Genomic DNA, 23490 nt, shown 5'->3' on the forward strand with positions numbered 1-23490 from the left:
TCTGCATGGCTGGCTTAAGCGATACCGAATGTAAGCTACTGATTCTGGAGTCATTATGACATATCGAACGTAAGCATACAGTAGAGTCCAAATGCACATATTCTCGTAACGTGTCATATTATAACAAAGGTACCCAACGAATACAATAAAGTAAGACTAACTGCTACAAGGCTTCGATTAATTCTCTAACAATAAGATCTAGATTATGTTAATTCCTGATGTGCTATGACCGCCTTCATTCCTTCAGTGAGCTCTCGCTCATTGAGCAATCACCATACCAATGATCGGTGTTTCGATGACTTGTCCATCTATTGATAAGATCATCGAACAGTTACTACAGCTTAAAGCGCGACAGCAGCTGTAGAGATTTGACGTATTATAACTGAGAGGTTAATTCTAAACGCAACGATACTTCGAAGCTAGCACATTACGTTAGATGTACCTCAGCTATGCGAGACGTAGACCTACAGCTTAAACGTGGAACCCGAACATGAGCTCACACCGGGAGAGAACCTGGGTCTTCCGCATTAATCATACAGCCACGAGGGCTCTCACTCAGATTCGATGCACAGTACATTTTCTCCCTCTTTTAAATCGGAGATGTCCATCTTTGAAAGAAAAAGAAAAAACGGTTTCCGGAAAATTTTCAGTTCCCATTTTTAATTTTCCGGTTTAAGGAAAAATAATTTTCCGTTTTTCCGGAAAATGTTTCCATCCCTACTTGAAATATCAACCCGGAGACTTTGGGTTCGACTCACGGTCCAGTCGCACATATTCTCTCTCCCTGAATGAATAAACAAATAAAAAAAAAAAAAAAAAAAAAAAAAAAAACAGATCCATGTTTAATATTGAGAAGTTGAATTAAAGGTTTATACACATTCATTATAAACAATATGTTTTCTCTGCGTACGATGTTAATATTTATATTCTTGGTAATGTTCAAGTCGAGTTGAGTTTTTGTGTTTGTTTAACGATTTTTTACCGTTCAAAATTCTCCTTCATGTTTCAAATCCTTTTTGATTTTACGCAAGCCGATGAAGGAAGTAGTTTCTTCCGAAACCGCTACTTGTTACGCGGTGAAGAAAACTCTGCTATATTTCTTCTGTGGTGAGCATGAAATTAGTTTTCCAGTTTAGCGTCCTACAATTATGATCTCTGTTTAATTATATTTTTTTGTGCTTTCCCATCGGAAATCGAACCCAGTACCAGGTGCAACAAAGACACGAGCGCTAAGCACTAGGCCAGTGAGGAAGGCGATGGCAATGTTTTACATTGATCTATACATATAATGAGAGAGAGAATTGTAGCTTTTACCTAAATTTCTGAAACAAGAAACTGCAAAGAATAATAAATTGAAGACAAGAAAACGTATTACATAAAAATAAACGTTAATCATATACCGCTCTATGCTTTCTTTATCTAACAGCCTTCTGTTTGGAACCAAATTGGAATTTATGGCACCTTGCAATTTCGTTATTATTAAAACTGGTGAAATTACTTCACTCATCCATTAATTACTGCATGCTTCTACATGCATTTCTCGATCTTTATGCATCAACAAGGATAATAATTATTCTGTGCTATTTGAGGTAGTTTCTAAATATAAAAATAACACGCAGACCATGCACCTTGTGTACTAATCCTTCGGTACAGATTTACAATAATCCGTCATTAAAATGGTAACATTATGGTTAAAATGCGTGAGTGAGTGCACATATACGATAATTGTCTTCAAAGATATTAATTTCCAACGGTGGAGTATTTCTGCATAAGGTAAAGGAATTGTATTTTATGTTTACAAGAGTAGGGTTACTAGTATTAAACCGGAGGACACGAAGAATCAGAGGTAGAATGCTCACATCTGTTGCGTGGGGTCCCTGGTTCGATTCCCGGCCAACTAATTTTGTGATGGACAACATCGGGTCCATGGATTACCTCCGGGTACTCCCGTTTCTCCTACACTCATTCCAGCAATTCTTCCATCATAACTTATTTACCTGAATCATCCGTCTCCCTTGGCCTAAACGGCATAATCGTGGCTTGTTAAAACTGAAAGGTATCACTTCATTTACTAGTATGAAGCCATTACAAGTACTATAGGAAGTCGAATACCTGATGATGATTCTGACTAGTAATTACAATAATTTTTACAGCAGTTTGTTTTTTGTCACGATAGTTATTTCCTATCTCATACACGTTGAGACACTGTGGGAATCACAGCCCTCCCCTCTGGTCTAATGGCTAGTGCGTGTGCCTTTGGTGGTAATGATCGTGGGTTCGACTACCGGCGGGAAAGTACATAAAATTTAACTTCAGTATAACTCACTTTTATTAATCATCCGTTTCCTTTACCCAGAAGGGCATAACCGTGATAAGTTAAAATATTTTCTTAAAAAGTCACTGTGGAAATCGCATTAATTAATTGTAAACACACATGCACAATTGAACTCCTGTTTGCAGTGTACACCCAGCATTTTTTTTTTTTTTTTGTAAACTTTACAATATACGCTCAGCTGCACATCTATAAATAGGAACACTTTAAAAGAGTAAGTAGAGTAAGGTAGGGTCGGTTTTGCTTAGTGTTAGGGAAGTTTGGACTCATTTTGTTAAAATTAATACAGAATAATTTCACGTCTCTGCGCAAAAAAAAAAAAAAAAAAAAAAAAAAACTACAACAGGCATTTCCCGCATACCCACCATCAATTCGCGCCTGCTCCCTAAAGTGCAGCCCAGCGTGGGACTGTCAACTACGCCCTGGCCTGACTTGAAACAGAAACAACTTTTGCTTGTAGTTGCCATAGTATTTTTTTTTTTTTTTCATGACATCGTTCATGACATAAATTTGCAAAAATATATATTAAAAAAACAATCTATGCATAATTGGTTAATGTTTAGCAGAAGGGGTCAAGCAATTATTTCTAAAAAATGTAACAATTTCTGTTCACGTTAGGTTAGTTTATGTTACATGTATGTTAGTGTAGGGATTCAGCATAATTTTCAAAATAAATAAATAAATAAAATAAAATTTTGATTGCTTCTATTAATATTAGGTTAGTTTAGATTTGATTACATTATATTAGGTCTAAGTACTTGCATCATCCATTTCTCCTGCAAATTTTGTCTTTAACGTGCTTCTGGACCTCTTCTACTAAACATAACCCGCATAATTATTTGGGTATGCTGCACGAAAATATGAATGTAGAATGTATTATAAGCAAGCACAGATGCGGTTTGCCATGGACCTTTTTAAAATACCAGATCTGTTTCCACGCATATAATCAATCTGTACGAAATTATTTTGGCAAACGCCAGGAAAACAAGATTGCAGAAAATCTTAAGGAATAACTTGAGGCAATTGTTCCGAATTTGACAATTTCAAATCTGCATTGTAAATCTGCACGTACCCTTCGACATTGAGGTAAGATTAGATCTAGTTTTATTATCTTAAAACAAATTTATCATCTAAACGGTTCTTTGGACGAAAATGCGCAAAACTGTTTATTAGTCACCATCTGATTAATATACTTGAATTTGCATCCATTCCAATAATAATTAAAAGGCAAATACTACTAACTCACATGGGAAAGACTTATCGAGTGGTACCGGTCTAGAAAGTAACCATATGGGAATGACATATTCACAATTTTAATTAACATAACTCACGTACTAGATACCAAGTAAATAAATATACACACCATTAAAGAAATTAAATTTTAGGAAAAATTCCTCATAACACTGTGGTGTTGTGAAAAGCAGAAGAGTTTTTTTCACGTACTCGGCCATCTTCGACAAGACGACAACGGTAATATACTTGACAAACGTAGTCGATCTTTGGTTTTATATTAGGAAACCAGTAAAGAACAACTTTGAAAAACAAAAGACTATTTTTACCAATTTTTAATAATTATAGTACTCATAATATCGTGATTTAGGAGATAAATTCATAAAACAAAAATGTAGAAATAAGTTCATCTACTTGTCGCTTGTATTTGCACATTCCCATAATTCCAATTGAAACAAATGACAACTGGCAAGCTTAACTTGACGAGTGATGTGTAAATACAAATTGTATTCCGGCAATACAATCAAAATAAACCATTTTATCAGGTGTAAATAAGTGTATTATACATTCAACGATATGTATTGTTTACTGTCGTAAAATGGGAGCGATAACTACCTTTTATTTTGAAAAGAAGACTGTGATACTACTACATTAATTACTGACAACTAAGAATTTTTCCAACATGGCAGGCAATTTCTGGCAAAGTTCACACTAGTAAGTATAATAAAATTATAAATCATTGTAGATGTTTAATGTCTTCGAATTTATTGCATAATGTTTGTAAAGTATAGAGAATATATTACATAAGTAGACCCAATAAACGGAGTTTATTATAATGCTGTTGCTATTCAAACACATGAAAACTTTGTATTTTATGTTTTTTCGTGTAAATGTTGCAGAAGAGGGCCAGAAGTAGACTAAAGTTCCGGAAGGAACGTAATAATTTAAGAAGTTTTTATTTTGATCCTATGAATAATCATGGTTTGAGTATTTTAATGCATAATTTTCATGAGATTGAATAAGAAAAGCGTAGTTCGCAATTTGTGGCATAGTTTTGGGTTAAGGAAGGTAATAATTTAAGAAGTTTTTATTTTGATCCTATGAATAATCATGGTTTGAGTATTTTAAAGCATAATTTTCATGAGATTGAATAAGAAAAGCGTAGTTCGCAATTTGTGGCATAGTTTTGGATTAGAGGAAAGAATGTTTTGGTTAAAATTCGTATTTTTCGCTATATTGTCTATTTTTTGTTTGTTCAGGTTAGTTTTAATACTTCATGTTTGTTCAGGTTAGTTTTAATACTTCACGGTTTGTAGAGATCACTTTTTTTTTTTGGTAAATTCTAGTTAGTGTGGGGTAGAATTAATTATTTTACAAAATAGCTGAGCGAGCAAAGGGGGTTAGAAGCCCTTCAGGGCGGCAAGGTTCTAGAACACAGCTCCTCCTTCCCATTTAGCTGTAATAAAGACCAAAAACAACGTGCCCTGCGGGTTTCTAAACCGCCTTCACTCGCTGACGCTCGCTTGGCAATACTATCTAAATTAAATATTGAACTTTGCTACAGAAAGGAACCAACATAGGTACTAACGTATATGAGGGACCTGTGTTCTAGAACCTTCGTTGTTTTCTACCTTTATCACAATTTAGACAAAAACAAGATACTCGGTTCTGGAGCCCGTGTTTACCTTCATAGTCTGCATTGTTCCCACGCAATTAGAATTAACCTATTTCTTACATTTTCAGTTCTTTTAGCAGAGCATGCATTAAATGAGGTCCATTACTACTTGTAGATTGACTTCAGGGTGGCTTAGTATAAATAAAGTGTGGATGTATACCATAAAAAATATAGTGCACGAAACACGATCTAGCTTCTGCTAGGTGGTGCTTAAAAGCACGAATGCTATCTAACCGAGTCAGACGAGGGGCGAGCTGTAGCAAAGGGGTACGTCCGTAGGGAAATTTTGTGAGTTTTACGTCCCACGGTTATGCCGGTTAGGCTAAAGGAGACGGTGAAGATGAGTAATGAATGAAATGGTGGAATGAAGAAAGTGGGAGGAAACGGGAGAACCCCGAGAAAACCCACGCACACGGTGTTTGTCCACCACAAAGTTCACTTGGCGGGAGCAGGGTTTGAACCCGAGACCCCAAGCACCAGAGGTGAACGCTCTACCACTGAGCCACCGCGGCCCCCTACGTCCGTAGGGAGCAGGCGCGTCAGTGACGGGGGTATACATATATACGAGGATAATGAAAGAGTACAATTACACATACAATACTTTCACTGTCACTCAAAATTCATTTCACTATGCTGTACATTCACAGTAATACTTATATTCACACTCTCATTCCTTGACAAAAAATGTCTCAAATCATATGTTACCTATAATTTTCTGTTTGGTAGAATCGTCTTCTCAAGTGAACCCTTATTTTCGTAAGATAAACTAATTTCACCTGTAATTTTTTTTTTTTTTTTTAACCTGATTTTGGGACCCCCAAGTCCAAAATTATCCCCAATTTCTTAATAGTTGCACCGGAGTTGTGCAAACCCTGAGTTAAGTATGTTAGTGGTTAAATATAGAAGCAGAAAAAATAGGCCTTGGTACCATTAACAGGGCTTGAAAAATCTTCTTTGCAAGTACCAGCCAGACCATTTTGCAGTCACAATGTTTATACTCGCCAAATGTAAAAAGGTACTCGCCACTGGCGAGGAGGCGATTGGATTTTTTCAAACCCTGACTATTAGCAACTTGAACTAACATGTGTTCCTAGCTTGGGCGCGTTCTCCCTTTAAATGCAGCCCCGCGCGGACTCATTAGCTCCTCCTTGCCCTGGCACGGTTAGATAGAATTTGTGCTTTTTAGTGGCCATCTAACACAAATTGGTTCGTGATTTTTGGATTCTCGTCTTTACAACATGTGTCCGTACAACAAATCATTTAACACTACTAAAGCTCTGCTAAAATGAATCTTTAACCATGAATGCACCTCACCCCCTCCTATAAGAAATAATTTATAGGGCACTAGAGTAGGGTGTATGCCGGATGGCGAATCGTCTGCTAGGACTGCGCAGCGTGAAAGGAGAACTTTATCCACCATTGCCACATGAGTGGTTGCGGAATAGGAAAGCCGCATCATGACTTATCATAGCTATAACTAATGTAATTAATCTTAGTTAGGGTTAAATTGTGCAATCAAAAACGGGATAATGAATGACAAGGGATAATGAAAGTTGAAGTATATTAGTGCATGTTGCGATCTTCATAATGTAGCTATTGTATATGCACTTGCATCAGGGAAATGTTTTTTCTATATATATGAACTCAAATGATTGTTGCTTCATTACTTGTATGAAATGTCGTAAGCACTGAAACATTCATGAAGGCTAAGGGGGTTCCAAATCCCCTAGTCCCCTAAACGAAAGAAAAATGAGTTTAGCTTTAATGTTGTTTTTAATTATTACAGTGATTTGGAAATGAAATGAAAATCGCTATTCACGCTCCCCAGGTTGAAAACCACTACTCTACACCGTTCGTAAACTTGCAGTAGAGGCGTAAACTTACAGGTTTTCTTCTGAAATGTGTCAACACTGCGACTGCTATGCTGGAGATCGGCAGCTTTCTGCTCGACCTAGCTTTTTCTTAACAATTACACATTCTATTATACAATCTTATGACCCTATTTGTGTATCACTTGACGCTTACAGCTATTGCTATACTGCGCATTGAAATTTCACCTGCCAGGTCAGCTGCGTCCGAGTTTAGAAGAAATAAATTGTGATTCATACATTCAAGTATGGGTATCTAAACTAGAATAGTACCAAATACTGGGAGCTTTACATTTTATGCAATCAATGTGTAAAGTAGCCTGATGTAACCCGCGTCTACTTAGTTAGGAAATCTTGAAAATTTTACATTTTATGCAATTAACCACTGACCTCTCCTTCTGTAGCATATTAACCGTATTCTTTTGGGTGTAGTTCGTAAGTTGGCATCCCAGGGTGAATTGTTTCTAAATTGTTAAGCGTGGTTAAATATTTATTATAATAGTAATGTTATTTAATTCGTGTTGGGGGGGGGGTCCCCTTTCAATGTGTAAACTACTTACTTTATATTAAGTCTTGTCGTACCTTGTCATCGATGTCTACTGTTTCACATGACCTCACCTTTTGTGAGTGTTTTGTTGTTGAGTTAATACAAACTTCAAGAGAATAACATTTCAGTGGTTTCCTTTCGTTAATGGAAATTGGATGTAAAAGTTAATTTTGGTGTTTATTAATTGGTATTTGTTTCACACTCTCCACTGAGAATGTTTTTATTCCAAGTTAACATATATTTCGAGATAGTGTATTTTGTTTGGTTAACAGTGAGTTGCTGGTGTTACCGCTCTCCTGTGTTGATTCATGATTTTAAGACATTATGACCGATTTGGTGAGGTAACGTTCGTATCCGTTGTGTCTATGTTGTGTGTAATGGTTGTGTAAGTTAATTGGTCACGGGATAGGTTAGCTCGTGGTTTTTCTTTTACTGTTTGTCGAAGGTCTATGTTATGAGTTTGTGAGTGTTTTTAATGTTTTTGTTGTTTTATTCGTTACGTGCATGAGTTGAAATTGGTTATTTCGATATTGAAATGGTGGTATTTTACTTGTATTTTTGGAAGGGGATCAATGAAAATGAAAGAAGGAAGGTTTACGTCATCGCCGTGTTATAACCTTTTGCCTTGCTACTTGGAACTAGTTCGTTTCTTTTATATTTTTTCCCCTTTCTACTTTTAATTTTGGCGATTTTCCTTTAGAAATATAATTAAATTATCACTGTTTCACTATTCAGTTAACCGTTTGAAATTTTATTTTAACAGGTTTTCAACTTAGGATTTTTTTTTTTTTTTCATACAGATGTACTTGAAATGAACTGTAGAAAGCATACATACAAGTGCAAATTTTGAATCAGGATAGGGACATTAAGTGTGTTACTATTGGATGACTTGGATAATAACCAGTTGCAGTGGCATAAGAAATAATTTTTTTATAGGTATAATGAACGAGTGCAGTTGACCAATGTAGGAACCAGTCCTAGAAAATATAAAAGTAAAATCGGTTGCTTTATATTAAAAAAAAAAAAAAAGTATTGTATAATCCTCCAAAGAACCACGGCGCACAGTGTGAACATATATTATTGCGTTTCTCCATGGTATTTTAAGTAAAAGTGCCAGGAAGAATCTCCCGTCTCTATGCCTTAAGCGCTCTAACCTTATGGCAATCATTTTCCTGTATTCTCTTCGGTCTTTGCTAATAAACAGTAAGTAATCATTAAATAAACGATTTAAGAAATGTAATTACCTTTTTGTTGCGAGGTGATTTATTTTTTAAAATATATTAGCATCAATTAACCGCTGCGCTGTGTTAAATTAAGAAAAAATAGTAATGTGTCCCGTTAGTCAGTCACTTTTTACTATTACTAAAGCGCTTTTTGATATCGGTCAATTTCGATGACTTTTATATAGCCCCCTCCCCTCCAGGCTTAAATATATTGATATAAATTGGCAAAATTTATCGATTGCCTACGTAGCTTCCAACATTAGCTTGGATTGGACTTTCAATGATATGTACGTACTAAATTTGTAATTTAATACCTGTTTTAGCGTACTGATTATGATACGTTGACCTTTAAATTTTACATGCAAAGCAATAACAGGATTTTTCCGTTATTGTTTTACATTTAGAGTAATGACGTGATTTTTCCGATGGTTAGGGCGGGAGTTTCTCAATTTACGAAATTTACTGACCGGACTTCTTTAAGCTTATGTGACCTCTTCCAGTATAACCCCGTTGTTGCATAATAACACCAACGCGAAACAAACTTATTTCTGTCAATATGTAATATAAATACATAAAGCAAAATATCTAAACCCAAAAAAACTGGTTTAAACCAAAAAAACCTAGTTTAAACTCCCCCCCAAAAAAACGGGTTTTTGGCATTTGCAAAAACAACCGTGGTTCTTGCCAACCCTGCTTACTTTTGTATGTAGGAGGTTAAAAAAGAAATTATTATATACATTGGTTAATCCTTTGGAATTCATAATGTAAATATGTTGAGAACTAAAATTGTTTGAAATATCTTTTCGAAATTCATGCCATTTTCCTGTTTCACTTTTTTGACTGTTCATTTATGTCCAACCGTTTTCATATTAGTGGTACTGGAGGGTTTATCTGATACACACCATGTCTTTGCGGCCATCTTGCATACGGTGACCGATATGAAAAATCTTTTACCACATCGCTTTTTAAAGATCTATCAAACGAGATGTCACTTGCCCCATGTTTCCTTTAAAATTTTAAAGTTGGGCCATGAAGGGCGGCCTTGGTAGTGACAACACCATTCTGTGTGCCCCATGACATTTCTTATTTGAGTTTTTGTTCGGTTCATTTATGTTCAATCGTTTTTGAGATGTTTCTGTGGAAATATTAAAATGGGCCACCCTGTATATATATATATTCCAAGGTGCCAATCCCAAATAATTTGATTTTGGAACTGTTGATCAAGACCGTACAGTACTACGTGCCCTGAAAACGAGAACTTCTAGAATTAAGTTGAATGGGATTTATAAACAATACAAAATTTTAACACACATTAAATTAGTCTCTGTTACCCCAATCTCACATGTTAGTCTCATGAAATCAAAGTCGAGTCTTACTTGACATGATATATTAATTCTGCATAAAGATAACTAAGTGGCACAGCTTTCAAGTATATTAAAGTTTCCAAAATATATGTGCAAGTTCCAAAATATATTACAGGTTTCAATGCATAGAAGTTCTGTGCATTCTGCTCAGAATTAAAATTAGCAGTTCAATGAGCATCGTTCAACTGAACCAGGAAAGTCATCAATAGAAACATCTTGACTTCGAAGCAATCTTGAAATGAACACTCTTGTTCCCAACCTGAAGAATGTCTGTTTTTCTGTAGTCTTACGTGCCATTATTTTATGGATATGCAAATAGTCAGCACATTTCATTTTCTTGTAGCTCCATCAGAATACATTTGAAAGTAAGGTCAGGTTTTTGCACAAAACACCCTACAACTCAATCAATCAGCAGGATCCTGAATTTTAATATCCGTTAAATTCAATAAGACCTGAGACTATCAAGAGAACCCCACACACTCTCCCCCTACTTTTAATTGACATGGACTACGCCATATATAGGTGAGTCTTTAGCGCTGGTTTAGTGGATAGTGCGTGAGCGTTTGGTCCACGTAGTCTCGGATTCGATTTCCAGTGAGAACACACACACAAAAAATAATAATAGAATTTCACAATCATTGACTTTCATTAACATTCGCATCCTTTAGCCTAGACGACATAATCGAGGGACATTAAAATTAAAAAAAAAAAAAAAAAATATATGTACAGATGAGTACAAAAATTCCTTATGTTGGTCTTAAATTTGTATAGAATAATTTTTCTTATTTGAATCACTGAATAACAATATTCATGCACCACTAAGAATTGCCATGACATTCGAAAATATTATCCTACATAAATTTACAGCTAAAGATTTAGGGGAGTGCACCGGAGCACGTGCACCTCCCCCCATCCGTTCTGACTATATACTATCTAAAGTGAGAAACTGGCAGTGGAAATAGCAATAGTTTCCTAAAATTTTATGTCATGTTTCCGTTTCGGGCTTAAAGAAAGCGGTTTTTGCTAAACACAATAGCTTAAGTCAGTTCCTCATACACATCACAGATGCCTAAAGGCATTAAAAAAAAATTAAATTTGATTCAAATGTACTGATAGTTATTGGTTCATCCCCCTCAGAAAATCCTGGATCCTGTATGTATGTGTATATATATATATATATATATATATATATATATATATATATATATCAGGTTTTCCAATGCTCCTATTTTTCCTATATATTTGCGTGTCTTCCTATAAACTCCTATATTTCCTACATTTTAACGAAATCTCCTATATTTTTGTGGCATTGCTACTTCCACTTGTGAAAATAACAAGGAAATATGGTGTGGGTGGTTGGAAGGCCTTTTGTCTTCACAGTAGGGCGGTTGAATGGAGACCCTTCTGTGTTTCGACCTTTCCTGCCTATTGTCTAAAGATAATTACACCAAACAATATACAGTTAGCGCAAAAAAGTATTCACATACCTAAAAAAAAAAAAAAAAAAAAAATGGAACAAAAATAAACTAGTTTCGTCTTATTTATTAAAAAGTTCTGTGGAGTAGTGATTTTAAAGACTTATAAATAATTTATTTAGGTGTATCAATACCTTTTTCACTAACTATAGGCAAATAATTGTAGAATATATTACACATACTCAAATCAAACATTGATTTTCTGATGCTGATCCTTTTTACACTTTCCTTGTGGTTGTTGCTTAGTACTGGTGAACTATATAAGAAAACTCGAAGAAACTCGTATAAAATTTACCAACAAGATAATTACCCATTTAGTTATATTTAGAGTAGAATGTATGTTTGTATAAGGATTGGTGTAATTTCCATGTAATTTCTGTTTTTATTTTTACCTATTGGATAATTGAAATGTTCCTTTTTTACAGCTTCACGAAACCACCTATATTTTTTCGTCGTGATTTTCTATATTTTTTTTCATTAGCATTGGAAAGCCTTATATCGGGTGTTGCAAAATAAGTGTTACGACTCTTGGGAGGTTACTCCTGCCACTGAGACAAGAAAAAAAGTTCTCTTGAACATTCGGCTATCGAACGTACTTTCAAATCTACAAGGTGCCGAAAGCGTGGGAAAATGACTTTCGGAAGCCAATAGTTCGGAAACTATCCAACGGAAAGAGGTCGGGTAAAAAGTTTGCTGAAGAAGTCATACCTGTTGTATTGAATTTTGCATGTTTCACAATCCTACCATGCACGTACAAGGGATTCTCCAAAGGAACGTAGGGACTCCCGGATAATCAGCCAAATGAAAATTGGTCTAAATAGATATGAATTGATAGGGTTTCTACCAAGTAACAATAATTCGTTTGTATTAAGTCGATATCTGGAACAAATACAAAATGGCGGACACCTTCATGTTCGTTGTGTGTGGTTGCATAATCGCCAGGTACGGATGCTGGTCAACAGTGACGTTCTGAGTATTAAGTGTAGCGAATTTAAACTCAAATGCTCTAGAAATACATCTGGAGTTTCGGTAGAGCATAACAGATGAAGCAGGTTGATTCACATGTGTGGAAACACTTAACAAAAAATGCTCAGAAATGCACTCATAACTAATAAACGTGAGTTCAAAGCGTCGGAAATGTAAGGATTAGCGTCAAGAACATGAAAGCCATTGCCAATTCACCAATAATATTTCCTCAAACCGATGCAATATGATGCGCACGGTTGCATACCAATAAGGATGCAACAACTGAGGCCAAGGTGAAATTGTGCAAGGGGACACACAAAGAAACTGGATAAACTAAATGAATGTAACTAGTGGGATCGCTTGATCGATATTGAAATGTGGCCAATGTGTGTGTTGATATCGACGTGTAGCTAATGAACAAATGTCAATATATCCCACTACAGCTGGGACACCGTCCCACGTGCGAAAAATAGGAAAATAACTACTCGGGTCATAAATATGAGGTCGTGGGCTCCCAGTAAGATTGGAAACTGCACTCATAGTCAGTAAACGTGAGTTCTAAGCGTCGAAAATGTAAGGAATAGCATCAAGAACATAAGAGCCATTGCCAATTTCACCAATAGGTATAATACTCCATCAATCCGATGCAATATAATTTGCACGGTTGCATACAGATAAGGATTCAACAACTGAGGCCAAGTTGAAATTGTGCAAGGGGACTCACAAAGAAACTGGGTAAACTAAAGAAATGTCACTAGTGGGATCGCATGATAGATATTGAAATGTGGCCAATGTGTGTGTTGATATCAACATATAGCTAATGGACAAATGTCAACATGTTCCACTAGTGCTGGGACACCGTTCCACATGCGAAAACTAGGAAAATAACGTTGTACATTCTGCTATTACACCTGGTGCACTTTTTGGAAGAACGTAACTAGAACACGATTGTATCAATGTCCCTCTTTGTTTGGGACAGTGTCCCACAGTCGACACATATGAAGAGAAATTTCTTAAACCATGGTTCAAATTCTGATAGAGCGTAAAAATAACAAACTTGTATCATGTCCCACGTCTTCTGGGACATATGACGTACTCGAAATATAGGAAAATACCTCCAGAAATTCGTATCTTACACACAGTGCATATGCCAAGACAAAGACGAAAATGAACCAATTTGGCACATTTAACACTACTGGTGGAACACCATACATATGGAAAATAAAACGACATGAGAAATAGGAAGAAAAGTCTTAAATCTCTGATTGTTTACAACTGTGCAGTAGGAATAACAAAATGAAACACACAAGCATGTCGGGAGGCTGTACAAGAGCGCTTGCCAAACAAAGTGGGTACTAAGCAAAGAAATGAATATAGAGAAAGTGAGGCTCCCTCGAAGCATAAGGGCTAATCGCAGTTTCCAATCTTACTGGGAGCCCACGACCTCATATTCAAGACCCGAGTAGTTATTTTCCTATTTTTCGCACGTGGGACGGTGTTCCAGCTGTAGTGGGATATGTTGACATTTGTTCATTAGCTACACGTCGATATCAACACACACATTGGCCACATTTCAATATCGATCAAGCGATCCCACTAGTTACATTCATTTAGTTTATCCAGTTTCTTTGTGTGTCCCCTTGCACAATTTCACCTTGGCCTCAGTTGTTGCATCCTTATTGGTATGCAACCCTGCGCATCATATTGCATTGGTTTGAGGGAATATTATTGGTGAATTGGCAATGGCTTTCATGTTCTTGACACTAATCCTTACATTTCCGACGCTTTGAACTCACGTTTACTGACTATGAGCGCATTTCTGGGCATTTTTTGTTAAGAGGCCTCATCCTGGTGAAATTAAAATACCGCTAATTTTATAGTAATTATGTGATATCTTCAAATAGATAAAAGATAATTGAAATGTGAAACAATAGCGCCATAGACAATATTACTTTGCGTGAAGTGCCGTTATCACAAATCACCTAGTGGTTTTCCGTTTTCAGCCGTTTAGAAACGCGAAAATAAACGTCGATTTTCAAAATAGCTCGAAATCGAAAGCAAATAAGTGAGTCGTGATAACGGTATCTCATGTAAAATGATATTGTCTAGGGCGCTCTTGTTCCACATTTCGATTATCTTTTATCTATTTGAAGATATCACCTAATTACTGTAAAATTAGCGGTATTTTAATTTCACCGGGATGAAGACTTAAGTGTTTCCACACATGTGAATCACCCTGCTTCATCTGTTGTGCTCTACCGAAACTCCAGATGTATTTCTAGAGCATTTGAGTATAAATTCGCTACACTTAATGCTCAGAACGTCATTGTTGACCAGCATCCGTACCTGGCGATTATGCAACCACACACAACGAACATGAAGGTGTCCGCCATTTTGTATTTGTTCCAGATATCGACTTAATACAAACAAATTATTGTTACTTGGTAGAAGCCCTATCAATTCATATCCAATTAAAGCAATTTTCATTTGGCTGATTATCCGGGACTCCCTACGTTCCTTTGGAGAATCCCTTGCGCGTGCATGGTAGGATTGTGAAACATGCAAAATTCAATACAACAGGTATGACTTCTTCAGCGAATTTTTTACCCGCCCTCTTTCCGTTGGACAGTTTCCGAACTATTGGCTTTCGAAAGTCATTTTCCCACGCTTTCGGCACCTTGTAGATCCGAAACTATGTCCGATAGCCTAAAGTTCAAGAGAACTTTTTTTCTTGTCTCAGTGGCAGGAGTCACCTCCCAAGAGTTGTAACACTTATTTTGCGAGAGAGATTTAAAAACTTAAAGATTTAACTCAAAAACTCGTTCCTCTGATTTTGCTCACAGAGACGAGCGAAATATATAAGGAAGAAAATAAACCACCAGGAGCAAAATAATAATAATTACTTTATTCAGTCTTCTATACATAGTTACGTAAGATGCAATTTCTAACATTTTATAGTCATGAAATAGTAGCGTCCGCATTCTACACCCGTGCCAGCATGGCGGAAGTAAGAATGGAAAGTCGCTAATAAAATAACTCTTGAAGTTATCGGTGTTTAAAGGGAATTTTTAAGGCTTTCACTTAGGAAGCTTATACTTTTACATTAATTACTCTCATATGATTTGTACCTCATTGACTTAAGAATGAATCAGACATTCGAATGATACCGCGCACATTTTTCCTAGATGAAAAATCCGGAAAACGTCCACGAAAGAGATCACTAGAGAAAGGTAATCTAGATTACAGATTAGATTATGATATTTTTAAACTTCAAAATAACTGGAGATATATATTTGGTGGCCAATCAAATTTTCTTTTCTAGCCGAAGAAAGTAAAATCCGTTTATGCCTCTAACCTTGATCCTATTTTTATCAAATCCTGTTTATAAGCGGGAAACGTCCCAGTGCGTCACGCTAATACATACCTCTAACATAGGGACAGTTTGTCAGTTTAAAACTGTTGTGACGATTTAGTTGCAACTTAAAGTATATTGTTTCACTTTTTTGTTTCAACATGGATAGTAAAGATACTGAACATGAATGTGCTCTGCCCAGGGTGTCTGTTGGTCAAGAAAGCAAAACTTACCTCTGGTGTGTGGGATCCCTTGTTCAATCTCTGTACAAGTTAGTGTTATACACCATTATCTCCGTGGGTTTTTTGGGGGTACTCCCTTTCCTTCCACATTATCATTCCACCGATTCTTCCATTATCCTTCACTTACCTTGATGATTCGTCTCCCTTAGCCTAAAGGGCATAATCGTAGGACGTTAAACTGAAAGATTTCATTTAAAAAAAAGAAAAAGTGAATAAATTATACCTGTGATCCAGAATTTTTCTGTCACAATGATAAAGAGCTGGAATAGAGAATGTTTGGTAGAAAATATGTTAGAAAACTTTAAATTTAATTTTAAAGGCCATTATATGCGACTGTTGAACCAGCTTGTAATCTTCCAAAACTGAACATATGAAAAGCTAATATACAAGCAGGTAAGAACAGAGATGTTCACCCTCGCGAGGGTGGCCCTCTCGAGGGCATCCTCACCCTCAAATTTCCTCGTCCACAAAGACGCGAGGGCGCGACAAGTTTCGACAGCGATGGTGAGGGTCCGCGAGGGCAAGGAGAAATTCCCAACACGAGGGCGAGGTTGCGCGAGGGCGATGTACAACTCCCTTCGCGAGGGCGAGGACAGGTCTTCAACACAAGGGCGAGCGAGGGCGATGGACAACTCCCTTCGCGATGGCGAGGGTGAACGAGGGCGGGGACCAACTGTCACTGCGAGGACGAGAGTGTACGAAGGCCAGATCAACTTCCCCTGCGATGGCGAGGGTATGCGAGGGCGAGGAACCATTTCCTTCGCGCGAACGAGGCCACGCGAGGGAAGAGGACAAGCTTCCTTAACAACAGCTATTTTGAATTTGGTATTTGAACATTTTTGGAGGAATATAATATTTAAAATAAGATTTGCCATGTCCCCTAGATGAAAAGTTGATGTCATAGCAAGATTATAGATTGGTCGTATTCTTCCTTTCATTTAATTGCAGTAGACAATTTCTCTTATGTATTCCACATAATTATTAAAAATAATGCAAATGAATATAATATCTGTATGTTTCTCATGAATGTTTCCGGATAGAAATAGCTCTACGTTTAGAAGCAAGAGTGCTTCATTGTTGCCCTGCCTGTGATAGAGACTTTTTGGATAAAAAGTGTCTACACTGTCATGTTTAAAGAGTCAGATTTAAAAAGACTTGATGGAATGACTTTTTTTCATAGATGGCCAGTTTGCACTGGGTTCGCCCTCACTTCTCTCAACTGGGCTGGCATTCACTCGCGCCGGGCACATTTATTTGAACTGGGCTCGTGCTCAGGCTGAGTTCTATCAGTTTGGCTCGCGCTTAATTATTAAATGAATAGTTTGTATTAGATTTCTGGAACCAAGCAATATGTTCTGAAGTTAATTAAGTACTAGTTTATTTCTTTACGTTTCCAACTTCTGTTGTAAAAATAGATATTAAGTGATATATCCATGAACACCCGGATGGTATAGCCTCGGTGCGATTTCTTTGATTTTTTCTTTATCTTCTCCCACCCAAAACCAAGTTTTATATGCTCAAAGACACCACATCTGTCTGTCCGTCTGTCTGTCTGCAATATAGTATATGCAGGTTAGTTGGGAACCTGGGGTCCCGCAATAGTGTTCCCAATCGAGCCCTTCACTTTCTAAGTCCATTAGATTACCTTTTCCCTCCTTACTTTGAAGCAAGAAAGCTTTAAATTTTTAACTATATGACTTCCCTCAGGAGCAGCCTCTACTTTTAATTATGTGTTGGAAGACATATTGTCCTGCTAAAATACATTAAATATGATTTTTTTTTTTTTTTTTTTTTTTGCAGTAGTAATAAAGTTCGGTCGGACACATGCTCTTATCTTTTTTTATTATTATTAGACAATAGACAATATTACTTACTCACCAACCAATACACATTTCTTGGATTTTTTTTTCGAATCAAGTGAGCAACACTAGTTCACTCAAGTCTTAAGTCTCAAACACTATTTATAAGCTTTTAAAGATACTCAAATCACAATATATTCCAAAATGGTTTAAATGTTGTTAGATACATCCTTCTTACAACTCTCGTGACGCAGAAGGATTCTGAGAACTTCTACATAAAAGACTGCATTTTGTACATAAATTTACAGAACGAGACGAGAAGTTAGTCTTCGAGAATCGAGACAATAAAGAAGTTTCCGTGAATTGAGACGAGACCAGACCTATAAAATTTATGAAACCTTATTTCTCGTCTCGTCTCATGGGCAACACCAGTTTGCACCGAAAGATGTAAGGGAAACTCTATTTAAATTTTTTCTGAACATATTCATGGTAATATTAAGCGTGGAGTAGTCAATGATTTGTTCCATTTTAGGTGATCCGTAGGAAGTTATACGATGGTATGTTTAGTTTTCTTTGTTTAGGACTATGTTAAGGAAATAATTCATCAAATAGGCTGGAAAAATGAGGATCTGATCCTCACGACGGAGGGCCTCGCGAGGGCTACCTTGCCCCCAATGATATGAGAGGGAGGGCGATGGACAACTCCCTTCGCGAAGGCGAGGAGAAGTTTCAAGTACGGGAGCGAAGGCGAGCGAGTGCGATGGACAACCATCCTCACGAGGGCGAGGGTGATGGACACCTCCCTTCGCGAGGGCGAGGATAAGTTTCCAGCACAAAGGCGAGAGCGATGAACAACTCCCATCGTCGGGGCGAGGGCCAACTTTCACTGTGAGGGCGAGGGTGCGCGAGGGTGATGGACAACTTCCACAACTTCCTTCGCGAGAGCGAGGACGTTTCCAGCACGAGGGTAAGGGTGAACAAGAGCAAGGGCTAACTCACTGCGAGGGCAAGGGTGAACGAGGGCGAGGGCTAACTGCCACTGCTAGGGCAAGGGTGAATGAGGTCGGAGTAAAATGAACATTTATGGGTAGGAATTCATCAAAACAAAAAGAAAGAAAAGCATGTGGTCTTAGGAGGAAAAGAGGACTAAATATAGAACTAAAAAGTGCTAAGCATGTGTCTCGAGTTGTGTTTAAGATTTACGTAAAGTTTCGTAAAAATAGTGAGAGTGATGTAGGCCTTCCTTATTCAAGATGACGTATTAAACATTAGTCTGTACATGTATTAATAGACAAATCAAATCTACCTCTCTTGTTCAAGATGACCTTTTGATAGAGGTCTTCCATAAAAAGGATATTATTTTTGTCTTAATTGCTACTTTCCAACTTTTCAAGGTAAATGTTCATTGAAAAATGAAGGTGAAGTTTTGATTTTGGTTTTGTTGTTTTGATAGACACCTGTTTGTTGTTTATTATTAGGGCAAGTACCATAACTGTATTTTAGATTTAAGCATTAATATTTGTGAAACCGCGTGTTGGTGAGCAAACTCAAAAGAAATAAATTTGTTAAATGTAAATAAAGAGCGTGACGGGGACAGATAGCCTCGCTCCTGACATTAACGTTAAACTTTAAGTACGATTTTAAAGTATAGTGTACAGGAGCCTGAAGATTCGGGCACCACAACTAATGTGTATACGTTCTTAATGGGTTCATCCATTTGACAGCCGTCATTATGTTTGGTAAAATTTGTAAAAGAAAAAAAAATCCATAATCAAGCATATGAAACATGACAAAAACTTGACAGGGTTGTAGGAAAAAAAAAAATTATAAATGCACACTGTCATTAATTGAGTAATAGAAGTAAATTAAAAAATTTTCATTACCCTTTGTTAGTCAAATATTTGCTACATCGGGACTCCGGGATTTCGTAATATCCCAAGTTTAATGCGACATTTGCAACGGATATGAGTATCATTGGTGTCGAACACCGGAAATTCAGTCCTGTTTCTTAAGAACGAGTTTGTAAGTGTGCTCATGTTAGCTCAGTGTTAGAGTGCGGGATTTCTGATCATCAGGTCCTTGAGTTCAAACCCTTGCAGAAACCTTTTCTTTATTAGTAGTATTGCACAAAAATACGATACAAGGTGTGGTTACGACGATAAATATTTTCAGAAAAGTTTAGATAGACCTAAAATGGGCTGTTCTGGAAGTGAGGATGGGGACATTAATATTGTGTCCAAGAACCTTTTGCATTTATTATACAGTACGTTCCATTCTTCGAGGCAAGGAGTCTATTAGATGGCCGATAATTCTATCCCATTCCCTTACCTCCAGCCATGCCTCGGAAACAAGGTCCCACAGGTCATCCCGAGTTCTTGGTGGATCTGCCTCAAGGCAGCTGTTCTTTGGAATACGCTTCATCTCTGCCCACATGTTTTCAATGGGATTAAGGTCTACTCCACGAGACTGCCAGTCAATTAAATCAATCTCAGGATGTCCTCCGAACCATTACTAAACCACAAACAAAGTACGCATGGGGTACGGGTCTTGCTGGGATTGAATGACTCCATGAGGCTCAAGTATTCGTACTGATGACCGTGGTGTTACTCATAATGTGTAAGTGCTGAGCACTGTCCAGATACCTCTCAGCTCTCTGAAGTTGTCCAGCATCGCGAGTGGAAATCCAGCCCCAACATGAAATAGATATATGACCACTGCAATTACAACCAGCTACATATTCAGAATCATATCCTCGGACGATACACAAAATGACGCCCCTCATTCGATATTGTGAATATGGATTCATCTGAGAAAACAACATTTTCTCAGTTGCGATCCATATTCTCAACTGCAAATGCGAGACAGTAAATTCTATGTTCGTCTGAGAGATTTTCCTTCACGGCAGCAACATGCCTACGTAACCTAGCATGACGAAGCCTTTGGAGAACTATCTGCGTACTACCAGGAAAATGGGAAGCTTCCCTTAGCTTTCTAGACGTCCTTAGTGAGTCTAACCAGACTTCGTTTACTAATCTCGCATCTTCCGTCTCGCTAGACACATGAGGAAGAGATAATAAGTTACCAGTTTGACCTGTAGTACCATATTGCCGAATCCATCGCCTGGCTGTAGAGGCCTGTATACTTATTCACCTACCAGCTGCAGTTGCCGTATTCCCATAAAGTAATTATAGCTGAGCGTTTGCCCATGATCAGGAATGCTCTGAGCTGTGAGCAGCAAGAGACAAGTGGCGTGTGTTTGGCTACTTGCAGGACGCGCTCCGTGTGGGGAACGATTTTGGTATATATTTGCGAAAGGAACCTTAAAATGGCTCAAGGAATATAATAATAATAATAGTTTTCATACACAAGAAAAAGTGTTTTAACAGATTGAATTGTTATACTGCCTTTACACGTATAAAAATATACATTCGATTTAAACGTAGAAAAAGCAACCACAGGCTTGTTCTGTTATGAAAACAACAGACGAAAATCAATATCGTTCCTTACGCAAGCAGTAAGTTTGTTTCATTCTTACGAAGCTAAACCAATTTAATCTTCCTTATCTAAAATCACTAATGAATCACTTAGTGTGACTCAATATGGTGGTGTTTTAAAACAAATCTTGGCCATAGGTCTTTCGTTGTAAAAATAGCTAATCATTAAAACCTATGCTTTCTAAAATATTACCACAAGAACACGATTTCGAGTTCTGCTCCGATTAAGTTTTTTGTACCTGTCAATAAGACAATAGCAAAGTCACAAATAAATTCTATATGAATCAGTAACGATAAGATCTTAGACGAATCCCCTGTAGGATCGTAGTGGCTCAACGTAGAACTCCCCTTTGGTGCTATGGGTTCTCGATCCCTGCCATGTGGACTTTGTGACGGACAAAACCTTGTGCGTGGGTTTTCACAGTTCTCCCGTTTTTGCCCACTCTCTTCATGCCACCAATTCATCCCTTCATCGTTGGCCTACGTCCGACCTGAGCCAAAATTGCCTACAGGACTTAAAAATTATATTCAAATTCTGCAATTCCTGTCAGGTGTAAATGATTTAACAGTCTTAGAATTGCGTGTTTGTAAGTCATTGAAACAATATGTAACAAACTTACAAACACTCACTAGAAAAAACTCAGTTACCGAAATGTTGAAACTTGAGTAAATCGTATATACGTTACAACGTCAAACCGTACTATCCTGACCATGTGGTCTAGTGGCTAACTTCTCGGAATTGGTACTATCCGCAATGCTTAGTACAGGAATTTATTGTGTGAATAGTAGGATGATGACAGGTGTTCTGTCCAGAGGGAGTTTTCAGTTTCAGAACTTTGGAGTCATCAGTTTAACGTGGAAACACTTATGTCCCTACTGGATATCGAACGCTACACCCTTTGGAAAATGAATAATGAGGAACAATACAACTGGTGTTTTCTGTGTTTTGGTTTAGTGTGAGGCATGATTGTCTCACTACCGTAATATATAATTCGACTCTTAATGTCTGAAACTAACAGTATATTCTATTTATTTATCATTCCCTATTTTCAGAATTGATCCTAGCATCTAATTGAAAGACAGAAACTGATTTCAGATTTGGGTTCAGTGACCTTGATTATTGATCTGGTGACTAATGCTAATTACAGTTCAGTTTACTTAATAATAACTCACGATTACATCTCAATGAAATCAGTTAGTGAGAAACTATTTCAGATTTTGTTTCAGTGACTTCATTTATTGAAAAGTTCTTGTGACTCTAACGCTGACATAAATAAAGAAATGACGTTGAAAACAATCAGAGATGAGCTCTAGGTTACCCAAGTTAATTAGTTGTTGTGCTCTTCTACAGTGAGCATATACCCGCGTTCAAACCTCGAGGGACCTTAATTTTAACATAGTGATTTGGAGCTAAGTTTACCACAATCTGTAGGAGTCGTCCTCAGAAAATAAGGTTTATTAAAGAGTTAATGCAAATAATTAATTGGGATGAGAAACTTGGTAATACCAGATGACTATATACGAGAGGCCTGTCAAAAGTTTTTACATACTCTTTGAAAAAACAATTTATTTACATAATATCTTTTACAGTTTTTCAAAATAGTCCCCACAAGCATCAATACACTTTTCCATCTTGAAAACCACGAGCCAAATATTTATCTTTTGTTTTAAATATCAAAATTCACATTAAACGCTGCGATAGCCTCTTCGCTTGTTTGAAAGCGGCGTCCTTGAAGCTTTTTCTTAAGTTTCGAAAAGAAGACAGATTCACATGGAGCTAAATCTGGAAAAGAAGCCAGGTGCGGTAGAATAGGGACTCCACTTTCCTGTAGAGATTCCAGTTTTCGCTGTTGTGTATGGCCCTACATTGTCGTAATGAAGATTGTGAGACTTTCAGTGAGCAGATTTCCAAGCTTCAAAGAC

General features: G+C 37.1%; 2 protein-coding genes across 3 annotated transcripts in view; one reads left to right on the plus strand and one right to left on the minus strand.

Moving 5' to 3' along the window:
- LOC145692936 (mannose-P-dolichol utilization defect 1 protein homolog) overlaps nt 1–3935 on the minus strand; it is a 253385-nt gene extending 249450 nt beyond the window's left edge. Inside the window, exon 1 of the mRNA XM_081768515.1 lies at nt 3696–3935. Within this exon, the coding sequence (XP_081624641.1) occupies nt 3696–3783 (88 nt within the window). The 5' untranslated portion in view covers nt 3784–3935. The remainder of the gene's footprint in view (nt 1–3695) is intronic.
- Nucleotides 3936–4025: 90 nt separating this feature from the next.
- CycC (cyclin C) overlaps nt 4026–23490 on the plus strand; it is a 63597-nt gene continuing 44132 nt past the window's right edge. Inside the window, exon 1 of one of the 2 annotated variants that reach the window (XM_081768512.1) lies at nt 4026–4276. In XM_081768512.1, coding sequence (XP_081624638.1) covers nt 4245–4276 — 32 coding nt within the window. In that variant the 5' untranslated portion in view covers nt 4026–4244. The remainder of the gene's footprint in view (nt 4277–23490) is intronic. The other variant, XM_081768513.1, reaches the window with a different exon arrangement.

This window comes from Thermobia domestica, chromosome 8 (genome assembly GCF_964235325.1).
Source record: "Thermobia domestica chromosome 8, izTheDome1.hap1.1, whole genome shotgun sequence".
NCBI classification, from domain to species: domain Eukaryota; kingdom Metazoa; phylum Arthropoda; class Insecta; order Zygentoma; family Lepismatidae; genus Thermobia; species Thermobia domestica.